Genomic DNA, 24,499 nt, shown 5'->3' on the forward strand with positions numbered 1-24,499 from the left:
GAAATGATCACAGATAATAATTTTGATGTACTCTGCCTGACTGAAACCTGGCTTAAACCAAATTAATATTTTGGTCTAAATGAGTCTACTCCACTAAGCTACTGTTATAAACATGACCCCTGTCAGACTGGTCGTGGCGGCGGTGTGGCAACAATATATAGTGATATTCTCAATGTTACTCAGAAAACAGGATACAGGAGGTTTAACTCATTCGAAATACTTCTGCTTAATGTTACACTGTTAGATATGCAAAAGAAATCTATCCTGTCTCTTGCTCTGGCTACTGTGTATAGACCGCCAGGGCCATATACAGATTTCCTAAAAGAATTTGCAGATTTCCTCTCAGATCTATTAGTTAATGTTGATAAGGTGCTAATTGTCGGAGATTTTAACATTCACGTTGATAATACAAATGATGCGTTAGGACTTACGTTTACTGACCTAATAAACTCTTTTGGAGTCAAGCAAAACGTCACTCATCCTTTTAATCATACGCTAGATTTAATTATATCGCATGGAATTGATCTTACCGATATAGATATCGTACCTCAAAGTAATGATGTTACTGATCATTTCCTTATATCGTGCATGCTGCGTATTACTGATATTAATTATATGGCTCCGCATTATCGTCCGGGCAGAACTATTGTTCCAGCCACCAAAGACAGATTCACAAATAGACGAAATGACTAGCAACATGGGCACTATCTTCTCTAATACATTAGAAGCTGTTGCCCCCCTCAAATTGAAAAAGGTTAGAGAAAAACGTACTGCGCCATGGTACAACAGTTATACCCATTCTCTCAAGAAAGAAACTCGTAATCTTAACCGCAAATGGAGAAAAACTAACTTGGAAGTTTTTAGAATTGCGTGGAAAAACAGTATGTCCAGCTATAGACAGGCTCTAAAAGCTGCCAGGGCAGAGCATATCCGCAAACTCATAGATAATAACCAAAACAATCCAAGGTTCTTATTTAGCACAGTGGCTAGATTAACAAATAAACAGACGCCACCCGATCTAAATATTCCCTCACAGTTTAATAGTAATGACTTTATGAATTTCTTTACTGATAAAATAGATAACATCAGAAATACAATATCAAATGTAGATTCTACTGCGTCTAGTATTTCAGCTTCATTCATCGCACCCAAAGAAAAACTGCAGTGCTTTACAACTATAGGACAGAAAGAGCTAAATAAACTTATCAGTGCATCTAAACCAACAACATGTTTATTAGAGCCTGTACCCACTAAACTACTGAAAGAGTTGTTACGTGTAGCAGAAGAACCGCTTCTCAATATTAACTCACCGTTATCTTTAGGTCACGTCCCAAAACCATTCAAGCTGGCAGTTATTAAGCCTCTTATTAAGAAACCTATTAAGAAACTAGATTCTAATGAACTGGCAAATTACAGACCCATTTCAAATCTTCCGTTTGTGTCTAAAATTTTAGAAAAAGTTGTGTCTGCTCAGTTGTGCTCCTTCTTGCAAAAAAAATTATCTCTATGAAGAATTTCAGTCAGGTTTCAGGCCTCACCATAGCACAGAAACTGCACTTGTTAAAATTACAAATGACTTGCTTCTTGCTTCAGACCAAGGCTGCATCTCATTGCTAGTATTACTTGATCTTAGTGGTGCGTTCGACACTATAGACCATGACACACTCATAGATTGATTACAAAACTATACTGGTATTCAAGGGCAGGCTTTAAGATGGTTCAGATCCTACCTGTCCGATCGCTACCACTTTGTTCATTTAAATGGGGAGTCATCTCAATTATCACCAGTAAAGTATGGAGTACCACAAGGATCTGTCCTAGGTCCTCTGCTATTTTCAATATACATGTTGCCTCTTGGTAATATTATTAGAAAATACGGGATTAGTTTTCATTGTTATGCTGATGATACTCAACTATATATCTCAACAAGACCAGATGAAACTTCTAAACTAAGATAATAGATTGTGTAAAAAATGTAAAGGATTGGATGACCAATAATTTCCTCCTATTAAATTCCGATAAGACAGAGATATTACTTGGGGGCTTGGACCAAAAAACAGTACACAGAATCTCTTGGATTACAATTTGCTACAGATAGTCCAAAATGCAGCGGCTAGAGTTCTTACCAGGTCAAGAAAATATGATCATATTACCCCAACACTGGCTACCTATTAAGTTCTGTATCATTTACAAAATATTATTACTTGCCTATAAGGCCCTAAATGGTTTAGCTCCTGCGTACCTAACTCATCTTCTACCACGCTACAATCCAACCCGCTCCCTAAAGTTGCAAAACTCTGGACTTTTGGTAGTACCTAGGATAGCAAAGTCCACTAAAGGAGGTAGAGCTTTTTCACACTTGGCTCCCAAACTCTGGAATAGCCTTCCTGATAACGTTCGGTGTTCAGACACACTCTCTCGGTTTAAATCTAGATTAAAGACACATCTCTTTAGCCAAGCATTCACATAATGCATCTTATAATCTTATACTGCAGTTATATCTGATCAAATGTACATTATTATTATTCTTTAGCTTGGGTTGAACAAATAATTTTTGCTTAGATGGAACAGCAGCTACGATAATTATGTCTACATCCCGTGGTAACTAGGAATGACAGAAGCTTCAGTCTGGATCCAACCCTTAAATGATCTGAGATGACCGAACACCTGAGAACAGATAATGCCAACCCCTCAGAGGATGCCAACGCTCAGACAACATACAGAATTACCAAATTTTGCCATAAGTTAAATATATTAAGGTTCTGCAATATATAAATATATTGTGGAAACTTAATTTCCTGTGGAGCTGCTTTGCAACGATTTGTATCGTAAAAAGCGCTATACAAATAAACTTGAACTTGTTCTTTTCTCATGCATGAAAGTTTGTTGATGTCTGTAAAGAGAAAACCTCTGCTAAAATGCTTGATTCATGATTTGAGTTACTGTGTTTAATGTGTTCTGACTCGGTCAACAATGCTTGCTCTCGTAGAAAATATGCAACCCAGCAATTATTTCACCTCTGAAAGTTTGCAGACCTTTTCTGACTCCTCCAAGTGAATGAACAAGAGCAGCAGCCTGTGTGTGTTGGTTTATAAGGATCTATTTCAGTTCTTCTGATTCACTCACCCCTGTCCCTCCTCCCTTTTTCTCTCTCTCAGTGGGCGATGAATGGATCCAGCATGACAGCAGATTAGTTCTCAGAAACATCCCTACCGCTGAGCAACAGCACTGTCCCTTTAATCAAAACTTTACTGCGCTGAACTAGAACCTTTCCTGTGAAGACTCAAAAAATCATTACTTTCCTGAACCAAATCAGAATGTTTCTTGCGAAGACTTAAACCCTGAGATGATTCACAACATGTCTTGGGATGATTCAGACTGAGACGTTTCAAAATCTAAAATGATTCAAACCCCTACCAGAGCCTTACTAAGCTAAATCAGACCCATTTACTGTGCAGCGACTCCTACATTTAGTTATGGCTTATGAGTAAACCATGATTCTTACCCAGGCCCGTTTGAGTCTTCCTGCCGGGTGCCGGTACCCTCACGCTGGCGCTCTGGCCCCTGGCCCCGTCCCTTGCTCCCCTTTGCCCGCAGCTCCACCACCTCCCCCTCATCCAGCGCAGTGTGTAGGCGGTAATTCACTGCCTTCAGCAGCACAAACATACCTGCTATCACCCCGCAGTAGATACCCACAATGACCATCGTGGGGGGCAAGGCCTACAGAGAAAGGGAAAGACAGAGCAAGTGACGTTAAATGAGTAGAAAACAAGCAGTTATTGTGGTTTTGAGCTATTATACATTATTTTTGTTTGAAGAAAATACTTTTATTCAACAAAGGATGCACTGACAATAGTGTAAAGAGATTGTTATAAAAGATATATGTACATAAAACACTGTTCTTCTGTTTTCATCAAATAATCCCATAAAAAAAGAAAGAAAATCCATCACAGTTTCCACAAAAATATTAAGCAGCACAACTGTTTTCAAAATAAATTATCATAAGAAATGTTTCTTGAGCACCAAATTAGGCTATTACAATGATTTTGAAGGTACATGTGACACTGACGGAGCGGCTGCAGAAAAATAAGCTTTCATAACGGAAATAAATTACATTTTAAAATGTATTAACATTTGTTAATACATAATTACATTATTATTAACAGTTGTTTACATTAGTAAAAAAATATTTCATGATATTGTATGCCTTGGAGCCCATAAACACGAAAAACCTTACCAACCACAACTTCTGAACATTCGTGTACTGTACAATCTTTAGATCTATTATTGGTCTATCATTTTTCCCCATCAAGGAATTAAAAAAGCCACTGTATTTCAAATGTTGACATTCAAGCAAACCGAAGCATTGGGTGTGTGATATTGTGATATGCTCACATATGCCAACCTATTAACATCCCTCTGTTGTATAAATATCATACACAAATATAGGACTGGGTTATACAGAGTTATGAAAAGAGGCAACAATATTTCAGTCGCAACCAGAGGGCAGAAGCTAAAAACAGCCTGGCACTGAATGGACATCTGTGGCTCTAGCACAGCCACCCAACACCATAACTGCCCTAAACAGCTCTCCATATCTGACACGCACCCAGACCAATACTCATCAATATTCATTCACAAAAAAACGCATATATCAGCTTAGTGATACAGTGATCGCAGCATTAATGTGGGTCTTTACATGATATTGATTAGCTGTGGTAGAAAGGTAACCGAGTATTTAAGCGGAACCTAGATGCATGGATCTGTGCAGGAAGTTAAATATGGACAGAGTGGCACCAGTCGCTAACACACAGACCTGCCCTGATACTTCACCCACAGAACAAACATGGCTTTAAAATAATACACATAATAATACACTTCATGCAAAAAGGAGTATAATGTTTCATGCCGAAGAGGGATATATATATATATTTTTTTGCAAGAGTCGTTATTATGACAAAGAATCTACCATTTTTTCCTGCATTTTCTGTAAAGATTTTGGAATAAAATATGGTAAAATGTGGCAAACAGTTGAGAGTACTACACTTTGGTAGCTGAAAGCATATTAAAAATGAGCTGATATATGTTATAAACAAAGTGAGTTGGTGGGAAGTTTATTATTATTATTATTTTTATTTTACTGGCACCTATGATTCCAATAAAAAACCTTTAACATTTAGAAGAGATTTTAAATTACTAGAAAACAAGACATTTTTGTGGTTTTGAGCTAATAGTGATCAAAAGTATGGGGTTAGTAAGATTCTTAAAAAAATGAATGGCTTTATTCAGCACAGATATCCTGGTTTCCATATTCAGCACAGCTATTGTCAACACTGATAATAATTAGAAATGTTTCTTGAGCACCAACTCAGCATATCAGAATGATTTCTGAGGGGTCATGTGACACTGAAGACTGAGTAATGATGCTTAAAATTCAGCTAAAATTATGGCACTATGAAACCTTTATCTTATTATTGTAGAGGAAAAAGGTTCTGCAGCTTATTAAAACTGTCTTTTAAGAACGATCCGTTGAAAGGTTATTTTGGAAAGTCATCTATATCAATGCCAGTGTGTTAATGTATGCTAAAATTTCTTTCTTCTGTGTATTTTTTCCTAAATAAGGGAAGTCAGAGTTTTGGTCGACAACATTCTTCAAAATATCTTCATACAGATTCTGATGGACATGAGGGTGAGTCAATTATGCCAGAATATTCATGTTTGGCTGAACTATCCCTTTAAAGCAGACAAAGACTAAACACAGACCAAACCTCATGACAGCAAGTCTGAAATACCCAACTCTGCTTAAAAGCCCAGTCAAAACCAAAACAAATACTCCCCAAACCAGAACATGTTGAGTGCTTTAACTCACAGACCGCAATGAAATATCACAAAGCTAAGCATAACCAGAGGAAATACACAGCACATGTATTTCCTTGACATTTCCAGGTCTGGAAATCAGAGTTTTACAATTCCCTGCCATTTCTAGGTTTTCCAAGACCACGGAAACACCGCAGGAGAGATGAAAATAAATAGGGAAGAGGCATATAGCCTGTGTAACGTTACTGGAAATAGAGAGATGAGCTAGAAGAACAAGAATGATAGAGACAGGGTAGATGGCCAGATGAGTAAAGAATGAGGAAAAGACAGAGAGACAGAGATGGGCTGATAACGACTGAAGGACGGAGAGGAGAGGAGAGGGAAACCGACGGCTGCATCTCTCACCATGTAGAGCGTGAACGGGAGGCAGAGCAGCAGCAGCCACAGGTAAAGGTGAAGCGCGTTCACGAAGGTGTTCTGGTGGGGGTCGTAGTACCATCCTCCCGTCACTGACGCCCACACGCCCTGTCGCAGGATCTGAAGGGTCTGCGACCCCATATTTACCCCCTATCCCCTCTCTAGCCGTCTCGAAGCATTAGGTACAGCGCTGGCCCGCCGAGCCCCGTCGCAGCCATCTTCTTCTCTGTGGTCCTCCAGCGCTGCGCTTCCCGTCCCATCGTGCTCTGCGCGCACCAGGCAGTTCGCGTGCAGCTCGCGCAGAGAGTGGTGCTGCGCGTGCTACAGATGCGAGTTATTCTGCAGCGCCACCGCGCGGCGAACGCGAGTATCGACGAACAAAAACATCTGGGGCGATACTGTGATTTTTTTTTATTTTGCAACCAGTTTACCGAAATAACCCAATCCCTCTCGAGATCCTCTTAGTCAGTTTGTTGATACACGAAAAATGTCTTGGAAATATTTTAAAAGATAGAGATCTATCGTACCGTTATGTATTTTACTGTACGCAGTTACTGTGCGCATCCAGCTGGAATAAATTAGGCCAGGACTGGCAGTATTTGGGTCGAGCTAACGGTCACGGTTATATGAATAAAACTGAATTCTCCTCAGAACACGTCTGCTGGCTATGGGTCTGTTTTAGAGCACTAGAACAGAGCGCTGTTCTCATTCACGCAGCAGCGCAAAAGATGCGCCCACCCATCTGAACACAAGAGGGCGCTGCGCACTGCATCATCTCCATTTGTGACCATGGCCCACAAAACCAGTCATGGTGGTTAATTATTGAAATTGAGGATTTATCATCTGGAATAAATAAGCTTTCCATTGATGTATGGTTTGTTAGGATATGACAATATTTGGCCGAGATAGGAAAATCTGGAATCTGAGGGTGCAAAAAAAAATCTAAATATTGACTAAATCGCCTTTAAAGTTGTCAAGATGAAGTTCTTAGCAATGCATATTACTAATAAAAAATTAAGTTTTGATATATTTACAGTAGGAAATTTACAAAACATCTTCACGGAACATGATTTTTACTTAATGATTTTTGGCATAAAAGAAAAATCTGTAATTTTGACCCAAAGAGTATATTGTTGGCTGTGCTACTTATGCCTGGTTTTGTGATCCAGGGTCACATTTGAAGACCACAATCAAATCTACGTAAATTTTTATGCAATTACTGAATCACTTACGAAGAACATACATAAATATTTTTAATCAGAAAAAGACAGGTTTTAGAAAACGGTGTATTTTTACTGTGAGTGATAGAATGGCATAATACTGCAACTCAGCAACACTGAAATATGAAAAATGACATTAAGATGAAATACAGACATTTAATTTCCCTTATTACAAAAACTATAAAATTATGAAGAAACTGCATTTATATACAATAACCGTAACAGTCCACCCTTGGTTAGCTGGTGCAGAGAAATGTCCACAGAAGTCCTGCGACATTAAAGTTGTTTGTGGCTGACCAGCATGTGCGTCACTGCAGCCGTGCACGCTTCTCAGGAGGTGGTTTGTTGGCTGTAGTTTGTGGAGCTGGCCGAGGAGGGCCAGGAGGGGCTGGAGGTTTCGTCTCTCGCTCTTCTGGAGGCTTCACTGTCTCAACTGGCACTTCTGGTTCTTTCTTTACCTCCACTACGGACAGAGATTGAGTGTTTATTCAGGATATTTCAATCAAACCACATGTAAACAATACTATATTATGCTGCTTTTTCAAATATGACTTACAGATGTAATTACGCTCACATATTTTTAAATGCAAGTATGATGTAGAGACATGCATGTACACAATAAACGCATTGTCCACTGTGCATAATCCATACCATCTACAGCAAATCTGTAGCGTAGCTGTATCTGTAGTGTCATTTGCATCTCGTCTCCAAAGTCGGTTCTGTGATTAGTAGTAAATCTCCTTTGCGTGCTTTCAGATGGAGCGGCATTTAATACACAAAGTTGTAATTCACTGACAAGCTACACAATATCGCATTCATTCTCGCAGGCGATTCATCTACGATTATGAACATGATATTCTGTAGCTTGTCAGTGAACTACGGCTCCGTGTAATACATTCCGGCTTTACTGAAGAGATGCGAATGACAAATCTCACGTGATTAATTGCACAGCCCTACCCTAGCGTGTGATAAGATGAGATCGAGTCAAGTATTTGCGTACCTGGGACAGGCTTCTCTCCTGCTTTGGGCTGAAATAGACATAAAATGAGAATTTAAATAGAATGTTATGCTCTAATTAAAACTCTCTGATGGTTTACGGGGTCTTTTTGACCCCAAATGACTTTTGCTCAATTTTTAAAAAATGTTTCCTTTGTCCAAATGGTATGAAACCTTCTACGGCTCTCAACACTTTCTAGATCTACAAAAAAAAAAAAAAAAAAAAATTGGAATGATATCTGTTTTTATGTTAGCGTGACAAAATTTGTGACACTCGTGGCTTTCGGGGTCTCTGGAGACCCCGCAATCAAAATAGACAAAATTCATCATCAAAATCAGAAACAACGCCGAACACATCGACAGAAATGGCACAAATAAAGTGGCACACTTCCACCAATGCAAAAAACATCCACAATGCTAAATTATATTGCTCACAACACACACACACACACACACACACATAGAGGAACACATTTTTGAGACTATAAAAACTGTTCTCTTATCATTTGTAAAATAAAATCATCCAAAATGCAGTACCACCACAAAAATAAATTGGTGACACTGACACATTGAAAATGTGCACACTCACACACACACACATTTGTAAGGCTATAATTTGTCAAATAAAATCATCCAAAATGCAGAACCACCACAAAAATAAATTGGTGACACTGACACATTGAAAATGTGCACACTCACACACACACACATTTGTAAGGCTATAATTTGTCAAATAAAATCATCCAAAATGCAGAACCACCACAAAAATAAATTGGTGACACTGACACATTGAAAATGTGCACACTCACACACACACACATTTGTAAGGCTATAATTTGTCAAATAAAATCATCCAAAATGCAGAACCAACACAAATATAAAGTGGTGACACTGACACCGACAATGTGTACTCGCACTCTCTCACACACACACACACTTTTTGTTCCTCGTTGTTTGATTTCTTTTACTAAATTTGATCTTTTTACTGCTTTATTTGCTCACTTGTTATTGCTGTTCAGTTCATGTGTTCATATGTAATATAACTGTTCATTTCTGTTCATTTTTGAAGATGAACACACAGTTAGTAACTGAAATATTGATTAAAATTGTAGAATTATATTAAAAATAGATAATTGAAATAAATGATAAAATCTTAAGACTCCAACATTTCTCTGTAACATTTTGTTCAGGTTTGATTCTAATCATAATGTAACATTATTGAAAAACTGGGGGTTTTTCAGTACAAAAAAATACTAAACTTTGACAAAAAATATTTTATTTTTGTTATAATTGTGATTTTATAATATTTAGATATGAATCCAACTGAATCCAACATGTGAAAAGATATCTTTCAGGTCTCTCAAATAGCAAATAGCATATAGTGGAGCTCTATGGCCATCTAGTGGTTAAAGTGATATTTTTTTATTTTAAAACTGCATTTTCCAAAAAATGGGTATAAATGATACATTAAATCATTTAAAATGATCCATGTTATCCCCATAAATGAAAGTTAGAAATCTGGGCCTTTTATAAAGTGAATTTTACATAAAATGCTGTTTTTTTGTAAATTTGTAATTTAAATAAATATTTATTTATTTATAGAAATTTAAAAGATATCATAAATCCTCCAAAAACTGCACAAATGTTGAGTAAAAACATTAACAAACAGAGTAAAATTACATTTGTAAAAAAAAAAAAAAAAACTATTATCTTGTTACAAAATTCAATGTTATTGTCTGGGGTCTCTGGAGACCCCAAAAAAAACCATAGATCATACAGAGATCTAAACCATCAGAGGGTTAAAACAACATTTGGAAACCTGTTGTGTATATTAGCAATACCTGATAGAAAGTTGGGGGAAATTTATTGCGTAGATCCAGTAGCAGTGTGTCAACTCTCTGCCTTTGGAACAAAGAACTCGGCTCCTCTTTCCGCTTAGATTTAGGCTTTACCCTTTCTATAAATAACACAAACACAACACAATTTTAGCACTTCTGACAGGTCCAGTTGTATTGTTGAGAGATGCTTCCTGCTGCTGTGTGTGTGTGTGTGTGTGTGTGTGTTCTCACCTCTCTCCTCCTGGTCTTTAAAGTGCCACCAGTACCCTTTGGACGGGTGATACCTGCAGAAAGACATCGCCTCATCAAACGCAGACTGAATCCCATGAACCGCTGAGAGCTAGGACACATCAAAACAAACAAAATAATAAATGTTCAGAGAAATAGAGGAAAGAGATAGAGAGATTGTTCTAGGGTTATAAACGCACCACTCTGGAACTGATGACTGATCCCAGGTCAGGCGCTTGATACACCACTCCAGCTATGATATAGTAGTCAGCAAGAGGGATCACTGCAGGAAACGAACAGCAAGGGAAACAGACCATACAAAAAGATGAATGTTTTTTATTCTGCATTCTGCAAAGAAATTTAATGTCAGCATGTTGAATGTAAAGTCAACAAAAAGGACCCCATTTATTGTGATAAAGAACATTCCTGGTCTTTCAGAATTCAAAAAAATAGTATTGTAAAAATACTACTACTACTACTACTAATAATAATAATAATAAAAAAAATGTAACAACCACTGAAAAAACTTCTGTCACCTACAATTCTCTTGCAATTCAATCTCTCAATATAAATTAACAAATAATGACTGCAGAACAAGGTGGACAAAGATGTAACATAAGCACAACAGCCAAACAGATTGAAACTTGTTGCATTAGTGATTAGCAAAATTGGTATATTTAATGATAAATTAGTTAAGGAGTATTATGCTAAATGCAGTATTATGCCAGGAGGTATTTTGTTTACTAAAGTAAAGGAGAGTAACGTTTTTAAGAAATTAATAAATCTTAAAAGTAGTAAAGCAACAGGGTTAGATAATATTCCAGTGAAGTTTCTTAAGAATTCACCCAATTTTATTACTAGAATGGTTACCCACATTATAAATCTTTCAATTTGTCAAGGTAAGGTTCCTGATGAGTTAAAACATGCAAGAGTTATTCCTCTTTAAAAAAAAGGTAGTAGGTTTGAGTGTAATAATTATAGGCCGGTGTCAATTCTGAGTGCTTTATCAAAAGTGATGGAAAATATTATTTTTGAGCAGATTGAAGACTTCTTAAACATATTGTATGAGTTTCAGTCTGGTTTTAGGAGAAAGCACTCCACTGAGACAACAATTTTATATTTAACGGATTATATAAGGAAAGAAATTGATAAAGGGAAGTTAAGTGGGATGGTACTGTCAGATCAGCAAAAAGCGTTTGATACAGTCGATCACAGTATTTTGCTTTTAAAAGTTAAAGCGATGGGATTTAGTAATATGGCCTGTAAATGGATTAAGTCTTACCTTGAAAATAGGTGTCAAATAGTAGATTTAAATGGGGTGTTTTCGGATTGTTTGAACATTTCATATGGGGTTCCGCAAGGGAGTGTATTAGGTCCTTTACTTTTTTTATTATATATTAATGATTTAAAATTGGCCTGTTCAAATAAGCTGTTATTATATGCAGATTATTCAGCAATAGTTGTCTCTCATGAGAGGAAGGAAGATATTGAAAATGAATGAAGTAGAGAGATTCAAGGGGTCTCCAAGTGGTTTTGCCATAATAAACCGTCTTTACATTTGGGGAAAACTGAAGTTATATTATTTGGCTCGGCTGCTAAATTGAAAAAAAATGCTTTAGATTAGAGGTAAAGGCTGTAGATCAAATTATTACACCTAAACCAGAGGTAAAATATTTGGGTTGTGTTTTGGACCTTAATTTGATAGGAGAAAAGATGGCTGCTTTAGCTCACTCAAATTTGTAATCAAATAAAAAAAATTATCAAGACAGGCGGCTTTCTTAGATACTGAAACTCTTAAAATGTTGTCTGGTGCATTAGTACAGTCACACTTTGATTATGCTGCAGTTTTTTTGGTATAGCGGTATTTCAAAGAAATTACAAAATAAATTGCAGACTGCTCAAAAGAAGTTGTGTAGGGTTATTTTGAAAGTACACCAACTGATGCATTTGCGAGAGGAACATTATAGGAAAATTAGTTTTTTTAAAAGTCGAAAAAAGGGTAACTTTTTTAAAACTAGTGATGGTGTTTAAGATATTAGAATATTATGTATTTGTAAGAGAGGTTCACTGTCATTCTACAAGGGCGAGTAGTAATGATATATATCCTTGTAGGTTTAAGAGTGAAATGGAAAAAAAAAAATTTTTATATACTAGCTCTGTTGCTTGGAATAAATTACCTGGGTATATCCAAGAGATACAAGTTGATAGTATTTTTAGAAGGGAAGTAAAAAAATGGTTGTTTTATCACTGATGTTTTGAAGTTTGTGTTTGTTGAGTTTCTGAACTTGATGTGGATTACTCTCCATTTATGATTTGTTCGTCCATTTTTTTCTAAGATACCGAGGACCACAATGGAAATAAGCCGAAGGCTTTTTTGTGTATTTTATCCTCGACAGTTTTGAAATGTGTATGAACTAGTCTTTTGTGGACTTTTTTGTATTATGTTTTAAATTTTGTTAAATAAAACAAACAAACAAAACAAAAAGCAGAAGCAATTAATCTATTAAATGTTCAAATGCATAGACAGTCTTCAAGCAGAACGCATATAGAAATTTCTCAAATATACTGCAACATCATCCTATGTTTGAAATGTTTTGAAATTGTATCATTGTCCTTTTTGTCATTGTGGTGCACTTTGAGAGCAAAATTAAGAGCTTGAACCTTTACAGTGTCCATGTTAAACAGAACAAAAACGATATACATTGATTTGTACCAGGACTTTAAAATGGACTCAATTCTTTAGTATTAGAGAGTGTCTCAGTCCACATTACATTGACACTAATGATTTAGAAAGCTAAACCGGTTAAATATAATAAATTTATTATCATCATCATCAATAATTCTAATTCCTAACAACAACATGTACTGTTTAAATGGCTTTGAAACTGTACCAAACATTGTCATTTGCGTTAAGTATAATTTTAAACTTTACTTGACCTGGTTTGCAAGTCTGTCAACAATGCAACTGATACAAAAAAAGCATCATCTGAAAATGCAATGCAGGCACCAAACAAACAAACAATATTCTTAAATTACAATATCAAAAGCAAAAACAGCAACACAGACAGCATAAACTGAACAGCAGTGCAGAAACTCACCTTGTGTTGGTGACTGTCTCTGCTGTTTTCTGATGATGTACAGAATCGGCTCCTGAGCGTGAAGCAGAATATATTCCACACCCACCATCTGACTACACACATAAAAAACACATTCAGACACAAACAACACAGCTCTACCTATTTTAATCCTATAGGAAATAAAACAATCAGTAGTGACAGCAAAATAAACACATTCATGTATAATACATGTATAAAAATATAACCGACATGACTAAGCGTGTACATAAACTGTATTAACAACCGTTTTAATGGCATAGTGCAGTGCTTACTTGAGGTGATCCAGGGTTAATCTCTGCATTTTGACCACCTCGTTGTTGCAGGTGCGATCGTAGAAGGGATTGCTCCTCTCGGAGAAATACTCCAGTACATTGCTGGGGTTCAGGATGGGCACCCAGCCACTGTCCACCCACGAGATGCCCAGCAAATTATCTGACGAACACAAAACAAAAAATAATATTCGAATAAAAATATTTCCGTCAAGGAAAATAACAAACAAACAATAAAATATATCGTAGAAAATCCAGATAATACTGCGCGCCTCCAACAACAACAAACTAGCGACAATGCTAACGAGCAAAGTGACTGTGTGATTATGACAAAGCCAGGATTCTGTTAAACTATTTTATATTTCTTATACAGCATTTCAACGTGAAGGCGAATGGGATTTGCTAGGAATAAAGCTGTCATAGAAAATAAACTATCTGCTAATTAATTCGCGAAATCAACAAACTAACGTTACCTCTTAAATCCACCGACGCCATCTTCGCACTCTGACGCAGGCTGATGACACAATAACTGTCGACTCTCTATGACGCTTCCTTCTTCTTCTTCTTCTTCTTCTTTGGTGTTTATTGGCGGTTGGCAAACCAACTTGTAGGTGCATTACCGCCACCGACTGGACTGGAGTGTGGACAGGATACATGTTTATAGGATTAACATAATAGGATAGATGGGGAACAAAAAAACAAAAAAACAAAAAAATATTTAAATTATAAAAAATAAAAAAAAATAAAAATGAAAATAAAACAAAATTAAATAACTGTCTAAATTCTTTTACTTAATTCCGTTTCTTTAATAAACTTAGTAATAATGTCATATATAGCCTTTTCCTTTAGTATACCTATTATTGAAAAATCTTTATGCTCAGCTTTAATTAGTGACTGAATAAAATTATGTCTTTCTTTGTTGTATTTCCTGCAGTGAAGTATTACATGTTCAACTGTCTATGACGCTTCCCTTTTAATTACTCCAACATGTAGTGGTCAAAAGAGACCCTTAAAAAGACCAAAAAGACAGGTTTACAATTTGAGAATTTGCATTTGTGAATGTAAAATTAGCTTAAGACAATAATTAAATTTATAATAAAACAAATATTTTCAAAAATATTTGAAAAATATATTTTTCAAAAATAAAACAAATATTTGACTCGGACCCCTTTTTGGGGTCCGAGTGCATTTGGGGTCAGTGCATTTGGACCCCTTTTGAAAAAAATGATACATTGAATTTACAATTTTTTTTAAGGTAATTGGTTGCAATCGATCTATTTTAGCTACATTTAAATAATCAAATTTAGTTGACTAACTTTCAGCAAAATTTATTTAAATGTAGCTAAAATAAATTGATTGCAACCACTTACCTTAAAAAAAATTTGTAAATTCAATGTATCATTTTTTTCAGTGCATTTGCCAGTTTAACAGCTCTAAATCTTCTCCTATAATGCCTGATGAGGTTAGAGAACTCCTTCTCGTTAGAGAGGTTAGGCCCACAACATCAAAAATACAGCAGTATATTTCATTGTACACATGGGGTACTTTTTATCCCTGTGTTCACCAAACCCATCTTGAGTGTTTGCTGCTAAAAAGCTAATTTTTTCATTTCATCTGACCATAGAAGCCAGTCCCATTAGAAGTTCAAGTCATGTCTGATAACTGAATATGCTGCAGTTTGTTTTTGGATGAGCTAGGAGAATTTTTCTTGAAACCCTCCCAAACAACATGTGGTGATGTAGGGGCTGTTTGACATTTTTTTAAAGGTTTTCTGACCCTGAGACTCAACTATTTTCTGCAATTCTCCAGCTGTGGTCCTTGGAGAGTCTTTAGCCACTCAAACTGTCCTTCTCACCGTGCATTAGGACGATATAGACACACGTCCTCTTCCAGGCAGTTTCATTACATTTTCTGTTGATTGGAAATTCTTAATTATTGCCCTGATGGTGGAAATGGGAATTTTCACTGCTCTAGCTCTTTTCTTAAAGCCACTTCACTAATTTGTGAAGCTCAATTATCTTTTGCTGCACATCAGAAATATATTTTTTCTCATTGTGATGGATGATTAAGGTTATTTGGGCTTTGTTTTCCCTCCTATTTATATTTCTGCGAAACAGGAAGCCATGGCTGGATAATTTCATGTTCATAATCACCCTGGAGTGCTCAAAATTGTGAATATGAATGAGAATATACTTCAGAGATATTTTACTCATAAGAATTTCTAGGGGTGCCAATAATTGTGTCCAGCATGTACAGGTCTTTCTCAAAAAATTAGCATATTGTGATAAAGTTAATTATTTTCTGTAATGTACTGATAAACATTAGACTTTCATATATTTTAGATTCATTACAACACAACTGAAGTAGTTCAAGCCTTTTATTGTTTTAATATTGATGATTTTGGCATACAGCTCATGAAAACCCAAAATTCCTATCTCAAAAAATTAGCATATTTCATCCGACCAATAAAAGAAAAGTGTTTTTAATACAAAAAAAGTCAACCTTCAAATAATTATGTTCAGTTATGCACTCAATACTTGGTCGGGAATCCTTTTGCAGAAATGACTGCTTCAATGCGGCGTGGCATGGAGGCAATCAGCCTGTGGCACTGCTGAGGTGTTATGGAGGCCCAGGATGCTTCGATAGCGGCCTTAAGCTCATCCAGAGTGTTGGGTCTTGCGTCTCTCAACTTTCTCTTCACAATATCCCACAGATTCTCTATGGGGTTCAGGTCAGGAGAGTTGGCAGGCCAATTGAGCACAGTAATACCATGGTCAGTAAACCATTTACCAGTGGTTTTGGCACTGTGAGCAGGTGCCAAGCCGTGCTGAAAAATGAAATCTTCATCTCCATAAAGCTTTTCAGCAGATGGAAGCATGAAGTGCTCCAAAATCTCCTGATAGCTAGCTGCATTGACCCTGCCCTTGATAAAACACAGTGGACCAACACCAGCATCACTGACTGTGGGTACTTGACACTGGACTTCAGGCATTTTGGCATTTCCCTCTCCCCAGTCTTCCTCCAGACTCTGGCACCTTGATTTCCGAATGACATGCAAAATTTGCTTTCATCCGAAAAAAGTACTTTGGACCACTGAGCAACAGTCCAGTGCTGCTTCTCTGTAGCCCAGGTCAGGCGCTTCTGCCGCTGTTTCTGGTTCAAAAGTGGCTTGACCTGGGGAATGCGGCACCTGTAGCCCATTTCCTGCACACGCCTGTACACAGTGGCTCTGGATGTTTCTACTCCAGACTCAGTCCACTGCTTCCGCAGGTCCCCCAAGGTCTGGAATCGGTCCTTCTCCACAATCTTCCTCAGGGTCCGGTCACCTCTTCTCGTTGTGCTGCGTTTTCTGCCACACTTTTTCCTTCCCACAGACTTCCCACTGAGGTGCCTTGATACAGCACTCTGGGAACAGCCTATTCGTTCAGAAATTTCTTTCTGTGTCTTACCCTCTTGCTTGAGGGTGTCAATGATGGCCTTCTGGACAGCAGTCAGATCGGCAGTCTTACCCATGATTGCGGTTTTGAGTAATGAACCAGGCTGGGAGTTTTTAAAAGCCTCAGGAATCTTTTGCAGGTGTTTAGAGTTAATTAGTTGATTCAGATGATTAGGTTAATAGCTCGTTTAGAGAACCTTTTCATGATATGCTAATTTTTTGAGATAGGAATTTTGGGTTTTCATGAGCTGTATGCCAAAATCATCAATATTAAAACAATAAAAGGCTTGAACTACTTCAGTTGTGTTGTAATGAATCTAAAATATATGAAAGTCTAATGTTTATCAGTACATTACAGAAAATAATGAATTTTATCACAATATGCAAATTTTTTGAGAAGGACCTGTATTTGAGAAAAACATTTCTTTCATAACGATATTTCCCCCCATTTTAAATTCTTATTATCCAATGAAAGGTTAGATTTTTGACAATTCTTTAAATAAAAGATCAAAAGGATTAGCCATGCAGATTAATTTTCACAACCTTCTTTATATATATATATATATATATCATAAGATAGTCAGGCTAATTCTTATGACACATTCTTAACATAAAGGCTATGTTTAGGCAAATAAGCAAGTAGACCCCCGGATCTCACTAAGATAAGTCTTAGATCAGTCTTGGTATGTTTACAAGCGTTCAGTCATACACACAATGATGTACAACATTTTAGATTTTAAAGGAGTTCAGTTAAGACAAAAATAATTATATTCTTAATAATGTATGCAATAGTCAACATGACCATGAAAGCAAGAATTAGGAAAAATGCCTCTGGACCTAATTAAAACTACATTGGTTGGAACATCATCGCTACAGAAGATTTCAGCAGATGGGACAAATACCCAACAGATTCCCTGCAGGCATAATTCTGCAAGAATATCCTATGAGTTCAGTGCAGCGGAAAACACCACATAATGCCTGCAGAGCAAAAACAGGATTATACCCATAAAAATCCAGAAAAGGTCTATTACATTCCACATCTACATGAGCCACAGTCTAACTCTACAACCCCAACGCCAGTCAAGCTCAAATGCCACTAATCCTTAAAGGCTTAGTTCACCCAAAAATAAAAATTCTGTCATTAATTACTCACCCTCATGTCGTTCCAAACTTTGGAACACAAATTAAGATATTTCTGAGCAATGCATCAGTAATGCAAGTGAAGTGTTCCCAGACCAGTAAGGACATCGTTAAAATAGTCCATGTGACATCAGTGGTTTAACCGTAATTTTTTACAAAGCAGCGAGAATATGTTTTGTGCACAAAAAACAAAAAAAAAACAACTCCTTTGGGTCACCCTAGGGCACCATTATAGAGAGTAACACGAAGCATGCACTTACATTTCTTTGCTTGTAAACAAGGCATAGCGCATGCGTGTTTAACGTCAGCAGCATCACATGCATTCATTGTTTACGTTCAGGGGTACTCTTGATAATAGAGGAAGATGTGATTTTGAGGAGAAGAATAGTTAAATAAAGTCTTTATTTTGTTTTCTTAGCGCACAAAAAGTATTCGCGCTGCTTTGTAAAATTACGGTTGAACCACTGATGTCACATGGACTATTTTAACGATGTCCTTACTACGTTTCTGGGCCTGCGAACATTTCACTTGCATTGCTGTTTAAGTAGGGTTAGAGAGCTCTTGGATGTCTTCAAAAATATCTTAATTTGAGATGAACGGAGGTCTTACGGGTTTGGAACAACATGAGGGTGAATAATTAATGACAGAATTTTAATTTTTGGGTGAACTATCCCTTTAACCTACCAAGAGATAGCCATATACTTCCCTCAGCAAGTTGGTTTCAGTCAAATCAAGTGTAATGTTCTCAATACAAACCACATGTAAGAAAGACCACAAAATATAGTTACTTCAAAATATATAAATACACACATACATAAACAAGCGGAAAACAAGACCTGGGGCCTGTACCATGATGGTGGCTGAACAAACTCAGGGTTACAGGATTAGTAATGAGTTGACAAAACCAAACCAGTCCAATCCGGCTTTGTTGGTACCATGAAGCTGATCATCAACTTTCTCTGTCAACTCAGGCTTGATCCTGAGTTAATGGAGCGTGTGCACGTGAAAGTGTGACATCATTAATGAGCAGCCAATCACATGCCTTGAAACTGTGATTCACTTCTCTTGAGAGAGTCAGTGCGATTCACTACCAAAGATTAAAAGATTGAACAATATGAATAATTTAAACACACTTACACACCAATATGAAACGACCAATCCATGAAAGAGGAATACTTAGAATTAGAATTAATCTAAGATGGCTTGTGTAATGGATTAAGGGTATAATAATTGTATAAAATAATTAAAAAAATACTAATCTTTAAAAATGTTTAAAAATTTTACTATGTAGCGTCCTCTAATTTGGAGTTAGAGAAATTAGAGGAGTGGCTTTATTGTGTCAGAGATGTGTCACTTTGCTTGAAGCTGATTGGTCAAATTTCGGTTTGAGATCTCTAAACCAGAACATAACCTGCTCCAGAGCAGGATAGCTGTGGAGCATAAGTTACTATGGCAATGAACACTGCTAATAGCAAACCACTTTCACAGTACTTAAAACCCAGAGTTGGCGCAAACTAAATTGAAACTTACCTGGCTAGTCAGCTAACCGGCTTCATGGTGCAGGCCCCTGGCCTGAGACCTGACTTTAACAACATTTTATTAGTTTGGAAAAATAATTCTATCTGTGCCTAAAACAGAATTTCCAAAACTAATAGTTGTGAAAAAATAGGTTGAAAAAGAATTAAAAAAAAAATTGTCAGAGTAGAAGAAAAATATTTGACAAGAAAAGAAAGAAAGAAAGAAAGAAAGAAAGAAAGCATTCAGTTTTTCTCAGACAGATCAAACATGTGTCTTTATAAAAATAACAGACTGAGCAAAGCAGATCTCCCCACCCAGCACGATTTACCGCAATCACGACACACCCAGACACAACCACCGTACCAGCCAGCCGCTCACAACACACACACACACACACACATAGGCGTAATGGTTTTTATACTGAACAAAATGTGTGTGCTATTGCCCTACATCAACCCTACACCTAAACTTAGCCCTCACAGGAGACTTTGTGCATTTTTAGATTTTCAAAAAAACACCATTTAGTATGTTTTTTAAGCCTTTTGAATTACGGGGACATAGGCAGTGTCCTCATAAACCACCTTCATACTGTAATACCTCTGTCATACCCATGTCATTATACAAATTTGTGTCCTCATAAACCACATAAACACACACACACACACACCTGTGGGACAAACATGACGTTTCCCAAAGTGATTCATTCCATTACGCAGATATCCACCATATTATTCTTAATTAAATGAATGGGGGTTCACATTAACTTTGTTGTGAGCATAATGAAAGAGAGAAGAACAGGTCTTCTGAATCAAGGGAAGATCAAAGTAAGAGAATAAAACTGTAAACAGCTCTTTTAAGTGTCCAGCAGCAGCTGGTTTTCTCTTCTGTGTTCTGTGGGCAGAAATCACGTCACACGAAATCATCGTTTGAGCAAGTGAAATGCGTTTGTTTACGGCTGAGTTGCGCTCAGCTGGATTTCAATGGAAACGCGAGCTCGCGCAGGGGGGCTGACAGACCGGTTATCGCGCTCCATCCGTGATGACCGCATTTCTTAAGGGCAGCGCGAGCCGTGGCTTTCATGCGCAAGCTCGCTCACTCACTCCCTTTTGAGTCATTTGGTGAGAGCAGGACGTGCCGATCCCTGTCCGTTCCGCTAGACTGCTGAAAAAGAGAGAGAGGCGGCGAAGAAGAGGAAAAAATCACAGTACTGTGTCTGTGAATCATCCGGGAATCCATCTTTAAAATAGTGCCGTGAAGACGTACTCGTCACGCGGGCATGTAAACGCGCAAAGAGGCAAATAACGAACCTCGGGAACGCGAGTTTTAGGGAATTATCGAATCGGTTGGATGAGCGTGGAGCAGGGCAGGTTTGAAGGAATGATACGCAAGGGAAACGGCACGATGAGCGTCATGAGCGGCAGCGCGAACTCCACCGTCATGCAGCCTCCCGGTGGACGGAGCCGCGGAGACTCGCGCTACCCGCAGTACGCGCCCCATCAGAGCGGTACGATGATGGTGAAACCCCAAAACGAGCCGGCGGACCTGGTCAAACGAGCCCTGGATTTCAAGACGCAGGGCACGCAGTGCTATAAGGATAAAAAATACCGCGAGGCCATTGGCAAGTACCACCGCGCGCTGCTGGAAATGAAGGGTTTGTGTCGCGTGCTGGGGGACCCTGACACCAGCAAGTCTCCCTCCACCGTACTGACCAGCATCAGCAAGTCCAGCCTGACAGACGAGCAGAAAGGCGCGGTGGAGAACGCGGAGCTGGAGTGCTACAACAGCCTGGCAGGTGGGAACGCACATCATGTTTCACCACTTTGATTTTCAGTGCACTTAGGTCTGTTTTCTATTAATTCCACCTGTTAAGACTGAATGCAAGGCAAGCAGACCATTATATTCAAATTAGTGCTGCGTTTCAGTGGCAAACTGCTAGATTTGGTCCCTCCAACCCTAAATATGCCTGTAATATTTAGGTAATGTGTAGGTTAAGTAATCTGTGAGCGAATGTCTTCAATTCTGCATGCAAATTGACGACCTACGTTTGATTATTAAACGGCAAAAAAAAAAAAAAGATTAAGTATCATAAACACGAATCATCAATTTTGCATTAGTGCCATTCGTTTTGTCTGTGTTTGCATGTAGCATGTCTGTTGCAGATGGAGCTAGTGAATTATGAACGAGTGAAAGAGTACTGTCTGAAGGTTTTGAGAAAGGAGGGCGAGAATTTTAAAGCCCTGTATCGCTCTGGTGTGGCGTATTATCATCTGGGAGACTTCAACAAAGCCCTGCACTACCTGAAGGAGTCACACAAACAGCAGCCCACAGGTCAGTCAGATCAAACTCTCACACACTATTCTAGAGGTCGTGGACCTCCGGAAGTCTGTCTCAAATCCCACTGCACAACTACGGAAAGCCATGAGAGTGCAACACCAAATGCTAATTTTTCCAGTGACCTTGGTCCCATAATATATTTCCTATTCATTTAGAACATAACCAAGCTCTGGAATGAGACACAAGATTGCAGCATTTTATTTGTTACAAATATGATATATTGTTGTGAATTGCAAAGTTGATTAAGAGTGACGTATTTGATCGAAAGATGTCCTTGGTTCAAAAAAGTTTGACAAATACCAAATGCAATTATGTGTTTCTGATATTCTGATGTGTTAATTGATGTTACATTTGCAATAATGTGGACCAGTGAGGTCATATTACTACAGAACAAACATCTCAAAAAACAACAAGTGAAAAAGATTTTAGAAAATGCCAGTCTAATCTGATTCACTTGCCAATATGACGATAATATCCAGTATTATGTGTAAATCATCTTCTTTTATACTCTATACTAAGTCGCAAAACACTATCTCAGCATTCCAGGGCTTCATTTGAGCTTTTACACAACTCTTATGTGTTCAGGTACAAGAAGCAAGTACAAGAAGCAGCTTCTGAACCCAAAACACCTGCTCTTCATAAATTAATAATAAATAATCACAAATCTGAAATGCTTTATCTTTCGCTACACTTCCTGCCTGCGTTTTTTTTCAGTTAAAACAGCTGTTTCCTTTTTGTCTATGCATGTGGAACAGACACAAACGTCATCCGCTACATCCAGCTCACGGAAATGAAGATTCGACGAAATGCCCAGAGAGAGAAATCAGAAGTTCCGTAAAAACAGCAGCTCCCGCTCGAATAGCTTTCCACTGCGGACACCCCACACTTCCCTCATCGCGCTCTCTGTGGACGAGGTTCGGCATTTCACGGAAGACTTTATTCCAGTGCGGGTCAACACACCTGTCTCAGTCCTGTCAGAAACAGTCTCTGGCTCAGATTGAAGAGCTGAATCAGGTGTGCTGTGCCCTGCTGTAGACTGTGGAGACCAGGGATGGAGACCACCAGGGATCTCATTGACATTTATTATGCTTTTTTAAATACACTAGTGCTGCCAAAATGTTTGCTTTCATTCCTTGGTTGTATTTAAGCTACAAACTAACAGATGTAGGTCTCTCAAAGTGGTTGTGGTCTGAAGTTGTGCTCCACAGAACACCCTCAGATCATTTTGTGGCTGGTGAAACATAGTTTACATATTCCTGCAGCTTTTTCGTTCGCATATTGTTTTCAGATCATGACAAAGATGTTTTTATTAGAGATTCTGAATCAGTTTTGCTAGAAACACAAGAAGCTCCTTCATTTGAAGTGCAGTTAAGTGTCACTAGCAGTGAAAACGATGTCAATCATATACAACCTATTCTTGACTTAACACCCACATTCAAATCGCAGTGGGAAATATCTCACATGCACAGAGTGGGCTTAAGTGTACGTGTACACACACACACACACACACTCAGTGGACATGAGTGTAAGCATGTGAATCAAGCACAGTCTGACACGCATACAAAAGCATGTAGGAGTAAAATAAACTGTGGTCATTGTTATTTGTAGGAGTGTGTTTTGTTCATGCTGTGTTGATTTATCTCTGAGTCTTACTGATGGTGAGGAGTGAAGATGTTAGTTTGATGATAATCTTTTAATTTTGACAGAGAAGGGATTGTATCTATCTATATTTCCACTGTACTCAACTGCTTATTATGGATTTTATTTGCAGCTAAACAGTAGGTACACAAAACAGTCCAATTCTGTGCTCCATTCTGGTTGCTATGGTGAGGTTGCATAGAAATCTTTCTTGGAGACAGATGGGGAAGCTGTCCTAGACATGCTCTGTGTGTAACAGAAGAATGAAATTTCATTAAATTGCTGAGCAAATATTCAGTATTTCTTAAATTTGCAGTAATGTGGATCAATGAGGTTGTATTACTACAAAACAATAATCTCACATTTAATAAATCCCATATATATAATTATTATATTTCAATATAAATAATATTTTAATAAACCAATATTTAAACAAAAATGGTGAATAGAGTGGGTCAAATGTAATCAAGTGTATAATCACAGTACATTAAGACAACTGTTTTGTATTAGAAGATTTATGAAAGGTTATGCT

The 24,499-nt window shown here is 37.7% G+C and overlaps 3 protein-coding genes across 4 annotated transcripts in view; 1 reads left to right on the top strand and 2 right to left on the bottom strand.

Annotated features, from left to right (window-relative positions):
- LOC306884384 (pecanex-like protein 1) overlaps window positions 1–6,485 on the bottom strand; it is a 36,274-nt gene extending 29,789 nt beyond the window's left edge. For both annotated transcript variants that reach the window (XM_079440199.1, XM_079440198.1), the window contains exons 1-2: window positions 6,223–6,485; window positions 3,506–3,720 (exon numbers count right to left, since the gene is read on the bottom strand). In XM_079440199.1, coding sequence (XP_079296325.1) covers window positions 3,506–3,720; window positions 6,223–6,375 — 368 coding nt within the window. In that variant the 5' untranslated portion in view covers window positions 6,376–6,485. The remainder of the gene's footprint in view (window positions 1–3,505; window positions 3,721–6,222) is intronic.
- Window positions 6,486–6,652: 167 nt separating this feature from the next.
- Window positions 6,653–14,426, bottom strand: LOC306884386 (mediator of RNA polymerase II transcription subunit 6-like). The gene is made up of 8 exons (XM_079440201.1): window positions 14,375–14,426; window positions 13,905–14,064; window positions 13,615–13,706; window positions 10,717–10,799; window positions 10,520–10,628; window positions 10,292–10,407; window positions 8,455–8,482; window positions 6,653–7,917 (listed from the first exon to the last, which is right to left on the bottom strand). Exons 1-8 carry the CDS (start codon window positions 14,394–14,396, stop codon window positions 7,763–7,765), a joined length of 765 nt encoding a protein of 254 aa, XP_079296327.1. The 5' UTR covers window positions 14,397–14,426; the 3' UTR covers window positions 6,653–7,762.
- A 6,533-nt stretch (window positions 14,427–20,959) lies between these two features.
- LOC306883949 (tetratricopeptide repeat protein 9A-like) lies at window positions 20,960–24,273 on the top strand. Its single transcript, XM_079439492.1, has 3 exons — window positions 20,960–21,787; window positions 22,141–22,323; window positions 23,085–24,273. The coding sequence occupies exons 1-3, from the start codon at window positions 21,343–21,345 to the stop codon at window positions 23,165–23,167; spliced, it is 711 nt and encodes a 236-aa protein (XP_079295618.1). The 5' UTR covers window positions 20,960–21,342; the 3' UTR covers window positions 23,168–24,273.
- The last annotated feature ends 226 nt before the right edge of the window (window positions 24,274–24,499 follow it).

Source organism: Barbus barbus (genome assembly GCF_936440315.1).
Source record: "Barbus barbus genome assembly, chromosome: 18".
NCBI classification, from domain to species: domain Eukaryota; kingdom Metazoa; phylum Chordata; class Actinopteri; order Cypriniformes; family Cyprinidae; genus Barbus; species Barbus barbus.